The 9264-nt window shown below is 35.8% G+C and overlaps 1 protein-coding gene across 3 annotated transcripts; it reads right to left on the bottom strand.

Moving 5' to 3' along the window:
• Positions 1 to 494: 494 nt before the first annotated feature.
• On the bottom strand, positions 495 to 8620 carry SOX10 (SRY-box 10). Of its 3 annotated transcripts, XR_001942110.1 has the most exons (5): positions 8489 to 8620; positions 4993 to 5414; positions 4284 to 4537; positions 3368 to 4128; positions 495 to 799 (listed from the first exon to the last, which is right to left on the bottom strand). XR_001942110.1 is itself a non-coding variant. In XM_018572582.1 (4 exons), exons 2-4 carry the CDS (start codon positions 5391 to 5393, stop codon positions 3452 to 3454), a joined length of 1332 nt encoding a protein of 443 aa, XP_018428084.1. In that variant the 5' UTR covers positions 5394 to 5414; positions 8493 to 8620; the 3' UTR covers positions 2575 to 3451. The 3 variants fall into 3 exon arrangements, 2 of the variants coding, with proteins under 2 accessions (XP_018428084.1, XP_018428083.1); XM_018572582.1 differs by lacking the exon at positions 495 to 799 and having other exon boundaries at positions 2575 to 4128; positions 8493 to 8620; XM_018572581.1 differs by lacking the exon at positions 495 to 799 and having other exon boundaries at positions 2575 to 4128.
• Between the last annotated feature and the right edge of the window lie 644 nt (positions 8621 to 9264).

Genomic DNA, 9264 nt, shown 5'->3' on the forward strand with positions numbered 1-9264 from the left:
TACAGACATGGAGACATTACTTTTTGATTGACCCTTGTACATTAAGCTTTACAAAAGTGTTTAATGTTGCTCAATGACAGCAAGCAAATATTGGACATTTTCTGCTTCAAAGGTAGTACAGCCATAACAGAACTACTGTACACAATACTTTTGTAAGAAAGATGAACAGTGTAAATGGACATGTCGCTACCTTCAGATAATCTTCATGGACCAGCTTTTATCCTATTATTATACATGTTCCAGATTGCTATAATTTTTTTTATAGATATTTATAGATATATAATCTAATTGTAATTATATATTGTGCTTTCTGTGTCTACTAGAATTAGAGTCTAAAGATGAATGTCTCTGTTTGTTTTGTAATATAGGCAATTTTTGTGTATCCCAGGACCTGCTACCCACTGCATTACTTTTTCTTTTTAATAGTCTTAAATTATTAGATTAGAAATCCCTTATTACAAATTTCTCAGCTGCACTTTTTATAGAGAAGCCAATATAGATCACCTGAGATCTGAAGTAATTATACAAATTTTAAGGAATAGTCAAAATTCTGAGACATCTTCACTTCTGCTGCCTACAAACCAAGTCAGAATGTTGCTATTCATTTAGCAGTAATCTGTGCCACCCTATCTTCATTTTATTTACAGAATTATTGCAGTGTTCTGTTACTAAACATATTTCCAACCCCAAATATACAAGTATGTAGACACCATTAGGCACTTAATCTCATTTTTGTTGTCAAAGGCACTGGGAGGTGGAAGTTCCGTGCCTGATGTCAATTCTGTTGTGCTTCAGGTTCCTATGGTAAGAAAAAAATAAAAAGTAAATCAAATGTATATAAGATTAAACATTCAACATTCCAGAAAATCTTAACTTTTTATTTTTCATATCTTTATCTTGAGTACGTTTATGCACAGTTAAAGGGATGACAAATCAGAAGAACAGAGTAGATACGATATTTACATAAATAAGATACAATTACACAATATAAGAAAGAAAAAGACAGACATTGAAAACAAATCCTTCTGTAGCTGAATAGACTGATGGAGGAAGGGACGATTTTTGTTATACACTAGGATTTATCTGGGCATAGGACAAAGTATCAAAAACTTAATTCCAAATAGTTTAAGAAAATCGTGTCCAAAAACACTTATTCCCAAATGGGTTACGGGATTTACATTCCTCTTTGTATCATAAACCCAAAACTGAAACAAAAAACTGGTAAAAAACCAGTCTATCGAGACATTATTTGGTATAAAAGCACCTGCCTCGTCACACCTGTGAAAAACAAAAATATATATTTAGATATATATTTTTATATTTACATATTGCCTTTTACTGCTTCCATTTTTTCATCCTGATAAACATACTTCATAGTATCTTGTTAGGAGAAATGTCAGTAGATAGTTTTGTGTGAAAGGGAACCAGAAATGGCTCCCACCAGGATTGTGTGAACTTTGTATATCCTATGAATACACGAGCAGCCACTGCACCGTGTGATGGCTTTTGCATTATGTTAGTCAACTTGTTTTGACATATAGTTAGGACGTACTTTCTTAAAAATTACTTTTATTTTGTCTAAATTTTTGCTTTTATACAAGCTCACACTATTCATGAGAAGTAGTTTTAAGGGCACTCTTGCTAGAGGGCTAAAAGTACTTTACATTTATAACCATTACCATTCTTAGCTATCACTGACATTTCTAAAACCTTTAAAAAATATGTAAACTTCCACACAAGATTCCTGACTGAAGACAGGAAGACATTTTAAACCTTTAAATGGTTTGTTACTTATTTAAAGGTATTGTACACCCTCCCTTTTGTAAGAGCCAACCCATTAACTTGATAAGTAAAACATTTTGAATAAGGAATAGGGTGCCTTATCTCATAGATAGTCAATCAAAAACAGTTATATTTTCCTATGAATTCCACCATTACCTATTCAAATGTGATTGAGGTTTATATTTACAGAATGGGTGGTGCACAACACCTTTACAAAAAGTAGAAAGCTGCTATATGTTTTACTGCAAAGGGACTGTGAAGTCCGAGGTTTACATATGCAAGGGTAATTATTTTGTCTTTCTTGACCTTTGCTTCCTTCAGTTAGAGTATTGTACCATCACTATATCTAAAGATTCAAACAGGAAAAACAATGTAGGGAATTGCCAGCAGGAAATACATTTGAAGGTATACAGTAGTTTTGTGACTTAATGACCAATTTTTCGGGGACATACAGGGGATTTTATCAAAATGCCGAACTCCATGACCTTAAAAATGCTGTGATTATGACATACTAAGTAAACTTCATATTAACAGGAAATCCCTGGAGTGCTGGCAATTCTCTGCAGTTTTGGCTCTTATCTGTGTTGCCTTCATGTATTGCCTGAGAACCCATCATACCAAGTTAGGTATGGTGTGCAGAATGGTTCTAAATTGTATTAAGCAAAAAATTATATTCTTGGTGTTGCCTGCTTGAAACCCTATGATGATTTCTGTGTAATTTTTCTTGTTATTATAATATATATATATATATAAAATTTCAGAATGCATGACATATCAGTATTTTTTTTGAAGAAATAAAAATGCCATCTTGTTTTTCAAGACTCTCATTATAGAGAAATGCACAGTACTGTGGATGAATATGTAAGCCAAATGTTGGCCATCTTACTGCACCCAACAGTAACTCCAGAGATTGGAGATGAATGTCTTCTTGTTTCATTGACCACTGCACAATGAGTGGATTACTACTGGAGTAGGAATCCCCTGCCTTCACTTGTTCTAGTTCTTCAGGATTATTAGGATGCAGCTTTGTTAGCTCACCATCCTTGCAGATAGGACTGGGAGGCATAAAAACAAGAACTGTATCAAATTTTCCATCATATGCTAATATCCATTTTTCATATGCTGTGGACAAGTGAATAGAAGGAATTAGTACTCTTCTGATTCCCAAGATGTTAGGTTGATTAATCTTGCTTGGACTATCCCTTATTTCAAACAGATTAGCAGCCCCAGTCAAATGGATAAAAAAAAAAAAGTCAAGCGGCATTCAGAGAGGAATTTACCTTCTGCAGCCAATGGCTGTACATAGTCAATTTTACCAGCCAATCTGGCACCTAAGATCAAAGCCACTACCAAGTCAGATGTTGCAGATTCCTCCCTAATATGGGAGACACTAGTTCATGATCAGTGTATAATTTTATTCCCTTCCCCCATCCCTGCATTGCCCTGCTATCCTACCCCACAATTTTTACACTGGAGTGTTATATTGTTTCATAGAAAAGACCCATTTTTCCCTGGTCTCCGTCTTTCCCAGGGGCCCGTAGAAACCGGCTACAGTTTCCTGGTGCTCTTGGAATCCGGATTCTACCTGGGATTTGAGCTGTGGGAGGACCCCGTCGGAGCACGTTGCTCTCCGAGAGATTCCCCTCCTTTGTCTGTTTCTCAGTAATTCTCATGGTCTTGACAGCGTAGTATACACTGGCTGTTCCCAATGTGTTGGGCTATGTGATGGAGCCACACCAGGAGGGTCAGAGATTGCAGTGTAAAGTGGACGCTGCGGAGGGCCCATATAGGAGAATGCTGAATAGAGGCCAGAGGCTTGACTTGAATGGCTGTAATAGGAACTTGATGGTTGATGGTCTGAGTAGTCAAACTGTGGCCTTGAGATAGAAGGAAATGCTGAACCATAGTGAGGCAGCCCCAGTGAGGTGTAGGTCAGCTGTGATGTTGAAGGCTGCTCTGTATAATGGCTTGTAGTTGAGCTTTCTGTCTTCACTTGAGCCTTTGAATCTGCCACAGTTGGAGCATGTTGCTTTGCAAGAGCCCAAGCAGAGGGGCCAGCAGCCAGAGCTCCACTGAGACCATAGCTGGAGGTATAACCCCCAATGTGGCTTGGGTGTGCAGCATGACCATTGGGTGGAAGGTACTGGTCAAACTCATTGACGTCAAATGTCTCCATGTTGGACATGACATCATGGCTTATTTCCCCAATATCTACATTGCCAAAATCAATGTGGGGTTTCCCTCCTTCTGCCAGAGACCGGGAGCCATCCCTCTTGCCCTCAGATTTTCCTGAATGAAGTTCTGTTTTTGGTGTTGTTGGTGGAGTGGGAGGACCGTGACTTTGACCTAAAATAATAAAACAAAGCTTTTGGTTACTCGGCTACTAAATAACAGTCAGAATTAAACGTATAGAACAAAAACCTAAAATAGCTCCTAGAAAATTCTAATTTTACATGCTCATTTTAAAATATTCAGACATGTTAAGTTGCACTTTACATTACCTGTTGAGTGCTCTGAATTCCCATCAGACATAGGGGAACCATGTCTATGGTCCAGATGTGAGTTTTTGTAGTGGGCTTGTATGGAGGCAGCACCTCCTTCAGCTTCTGAAGATCCATCTCCCTCTCCAGGAGTAGGCTTTCCATTCTTCCTTCTACGAGGCTGGTACTTATAATCTGGATGGTCCTTCTTGTGTTGCATTCTCAGTCTTTCTGCTTCTTCTATGAAGGGTCTCTTATCATTCTCATTGAGCAACCTGTAGAGAAAAATATATTTAGTAGTTATCAAGGAGTGTATGGGAGTGTATGAAGCTGGTGAATGGGGAATATCCGAACACTTTTATTCCTGAAGTTGTTTGAGTTTACTAGTTTCCTGGCAGTTATACTGATCCAAAGACTTTGTAAGTCACTCATCAAGAACAAGCATGCATATTCAAAATTCCTAGTTGCCTCTGACTTCAAGTATATCCATGCTTCGATTAGGTCTACAGGCAGCCAGACAACTGGAGGTCAGCAGTACCAGAACCATAGTTTTCTCAGTTCAGATTTCTTTAGCATAAGGACATAGCTACTAGCGTCAACACAGTCCTTGGGGCCCTACCTCTAATTTTACTCAAGAACAGTAACAAAATAATTCTTACTGCAATCCTGTTATAGTTTACACAATTCTCAGGTATGTATGTGCTATGCATAATTAGTTTAAATTCCATACCTCCAAAGCTTGCCCAATGTCTTGCTCAGCTCTGCATTGTGGAGATGCGGGTACTGGTCAGCCAACTTTCGGCGGGCAGCCTGTGCCCATACCATAAAAGCATTCATGGGTCGCTTCACATGAGGTTTGGACTTATTGCCACCATTGACCCTGACTGGCATAGGGACTAATGTCCAGTCATAACCACTCAACACCTGGGAGACAGCTTCACGAATGCAGACAGGGAATCTTTCATCCTCAGAATCATGCTCTTTTTTCACTTTTCCTTCTTCATCATCATCATCATCATCTGGGCCAGAGTGGGATTGGGAATGAGATGCCAAAGGTTCAGGTGTTAAGGAGGGGTCCTCAGACCCAACAGGGCTCATCTCAACTTCGGATAGACTCTGATCGTCACTCATGATGTGCCTCTCACCTGGAATAGTCAATCATAACATTGTTACGTTGCTTGCCTTCTAGATGGCCTATAACAATATAAAATACTTTCCAAAGCACAGACACGATATCTATTTTCCTTTCTTAGCATTTACACAACAGTAAAAAAGTTACACAAGCCAAAACCCTGCCAAGTTTCCATCAACAATGTTTACAAAATAATAAGGTACACTCTTCCCTAATATCTATATAAATCTGGCTCCTGTCCGGGTCAAAAGAAAGAATAATTGATCATCTCAGCGTGTGACAATTCAAACACAGACAATATAAAGATGTGCATTTTTAATCCTATTAGAAGTTTATACTGTAGCAAAAAATATAGTTGAGATTGTAAATATATTTTTTGGTACAGTAGTCAGGTCCCTGCAAACTATCTTTTTCAGTCATTTTAGTATAGGCGTCATAGTTAAAACTCGCTTATTTAAACAATCTCCAAATAAAATTACAAAGGGTATTGTCCAAGCTTTGCCTAGTCAGTGTAAGACTATTTCTTGTTAACCATAATCCCTAAATATTATGTTATTAGTAGCTGCATGCAACCAAATTAATGCGAAGTTAGCAAAAGCCATACAAATCCTTTCCTAAATAGATAATCTAAGCAGAGTAGAAGGATTTAACTAAATAAGTAATTTTATATTTCCTTTCTTTTACAACATGCAAATAACATATTCTACACATTCCCCTTATTTACTGCTCTGTTGAAGTAATACGTTTATTATGTTAATGTTTCTAGTTGAATGTTTACCACTTTTTTGGACAGAAAATACCTATTAAATTACCAGATATTAAGCTGTCTACCAATAACTTTCACCATCTAGAAATGTGTATAGATTTAGTTACTGATTTGTTTTATATAAGCCATGCTGACCTGTTCCAAAATGATAATGCTACTAGGTGAAATTATTTACAGAATTATAATGGAGCGGTCTAAGGTTATTCATATGCTGTTTTTCTATAGTGTTATTCATATGCTGTTTTGCTATATTGTATAGGAACAATAGTTTATCTACAGAATATAGCAGAACTATTGTAGTAGTTTAAAAGTAATTATAATAGAAATGTTGGTGCATTTAAAGGAATCCTAGAATGATTGTATACAATTGCAGTATTATTGCTTCTCCTGGCTATGCAAATACTCATAAAGGTGCATTGAAATTAATATTGTTAACCAAGGCTCTATTAAAAAGAGATGAAAAGCTTACAAATTCACAGGTATAAGCAAATATTGTGATTATAATATAATATAATGTAATATAACACCTATTCAAATCATGTTAGAATTCTATAGCAAGGCACAAAGATAACATGCACCTGATAACTAATCTATCTATCTATCTATCTATCTATCTATCTATCTATCTATCTATCTATCTATCTATCTATCTATCAATTTAAAATTATTTCTTCCATTAACACTTTTATTGCCTTGCTATCAATTATAAATAATATTTCATAATCACTTATTAATGATTGATAAGCATAAGAGCTGTCCATGAGAGAGAGAGAGTTTTCTTTTTTAGCTGATTTAGTTGGCTTCACCAGTGCTTTGAGCACTAGTTGCTGCAATTTCCAATTTATATACAAATTCGTTTTGACTCTTCAGTGTTTTCGCACTATTGCTCAAACAACACAAGCCAAAAATTACCATAATGCGTTCATATTAATGATTTTAGGTGACTAGCCTACAAAATCAGTGCTGATCTCTCACTCAGTAAAGAAAAGTGGTTTACTTCAATAAATATTGTCATACCAGAAATATTTACATGTAAACACTTTTAAATCATATCTGAATTTAGAAATAACACAATGTATATAAAAATTCATAATAGACATATGAGAGAGGGAGGGAAAGTAATTCTAATTAAATGAGCTTTGTTCAGTCCTAAATTACAAAGTCGACTTTGTCTGTAATCTCTCATTTAAAGTAGTGCGGGCATTTTATATTCCATGGACTTGTCCATGTTATATACAGCATTGTTTGTAAGAGAATTAGATAACTGTATGTTCTAACACAAGAATCAACTCGCTGCATCTTGTCAGACCACAAAACTACTGCCAATCCTTGTAGCGGAATCAAAGCAATAACTATGTTTTCAATAGCATACAAAAAAGTGACAACTTTTTCAGAAGAAATCCATTTCAAATCATGGCAACACAAAACAATAGCTTTTCAACACATATTTGTATTTCTAAATATTAAACTTTCAGTAAAAAAAAAATGTCAGTGTTTTGATGAAAGGAGATTAATATTTATCCAAATTGTCTAAACTAGTTATGTGTCCCAAACCACTGAACAAAAAGTAGACCTATAGGCATCAAACTAATATAACTCTATAAAATATATTTTGTCTATCTGTTTCCAAGAGGAGGGAGGGATGTGCAAAACTGAATATAGGAAATACAATTATAATAATTGCTAAATATAAAGTTACACGCATAGATAAAAGGAGGATAGCAATTAGAATATTTTTTGTGTTTAAAGGGAAAGAAGAATGTAGCTTTGGGGAAAAGACGTGAAATGAAAGCAATGATCCAGCTTTATCAAAGAAAGAAATTTAAAGGGTAAAACTGAAAAAGAATGAAAAAAAGAATCTAAAATGTCTCAATAATATTAATGAAAACTAGTAAAAAGTTACATTTGGGACCAAGCAATGGAGATGATAGTAAATGACAGTATTAATAATTTATAAGATGAAGAATTAAAAGTGAGTGGTCAGTAAAGATTTTGTAAATTGGACGAAGCTGGCTGAAATATAAATGAAATATAAAGTCGATAAAAAAGATAGCTAAGTTTGAAAGGACAAGTTATTTATATATCCTTTCCTAATATTGAAGTAAACAATTATAAAAATGTATAGAAATAATAGTAATAAAGTAAATGTCACATAAATGTAAGAATATTAATAGCGCATATAATTTAAAATACATTAAGGGAACATATGTAACAGCACTGAAGCCAGCTGTGATTTAAAATCATATACGGTGGTTTAAAGAGAGAGTAGAAAATGTGGCTGGAAGAGAGAGAGAGTTGAAGCAGGAAGAGTAGGAATGCAAAACGTACCTACTGAGTCTTGGTGGTAGGAGGTGTGCTGGCTCGATGCTGTGTCAGTAATAGAGGCTCTGTTCTCCTATCTGAATGATGCTCTGTTCGCTGCCCTGATCACTTCTCCCCATGCATTTAAGGCAAAGCTTTTCTCAAACAGTGCTTGGCCTCTCTAATTGGCTGCCACCAATGAAGGGGTGGAGACTAAGAGCGAGATGTACCTTTTCTGCCAAGAAAATGAAAACAAAAAATAAGAGATTCTACACTTTTTTAGGCAAGCAATAACATTTCTTGCACAGCTCTTTCTTGTGAAAATGGGTTAAATCTTAGTGAATCAAGATTTTTTAAAGTGGCAGATATGATGAACAATGTTCATGAGCCAATATATATGCTGCTTGAACAATATACATTTATTTTTTGTAAGGTTTGAACAAAAATCAATACACCCATGCCTGACCTAATGTATGCTCTGTTAAAAATTGCCTTCCAAATATCTGTGCATATAAACTACAGTAGATCATCATTTTACCTAGGAGCAACACTTAAGCCAATACTCAGGCTGGTAGCAGCACAGTGATATCCAAAGCACTGCCACTGCACGTCAGCTGAACTGTATCCACAACTAATCCAGAGTTACAGCTTTCACAACAGCTCTTTTATTCACTCCTAATCCAAACCTGATTCACTAATCCACAGATCTTATTCTCTGCCTTGGCACTATTTACTATGTAGTACAGAAGCACAACCTGGATATAAACATAAAAGCTTAGAGACATTTTACAGTGTGATGGATG

Source organism: Nanorana parkeri, unplaced genomic scaffold, assembly GCF_000935625.1.
Source record: "Nanorana parkeri isolate BGI_ZX_2015 unplaced genomic scaffold, ASM93562v1 scaffold2078, whole genome shotgun sequence".
Taxonomy (NCBI): Eukaryota; Metazoa; Chordata; class Amphibia; order Anura; family Dicroglossidae; genus Nanorana; species Nanorana parkeri.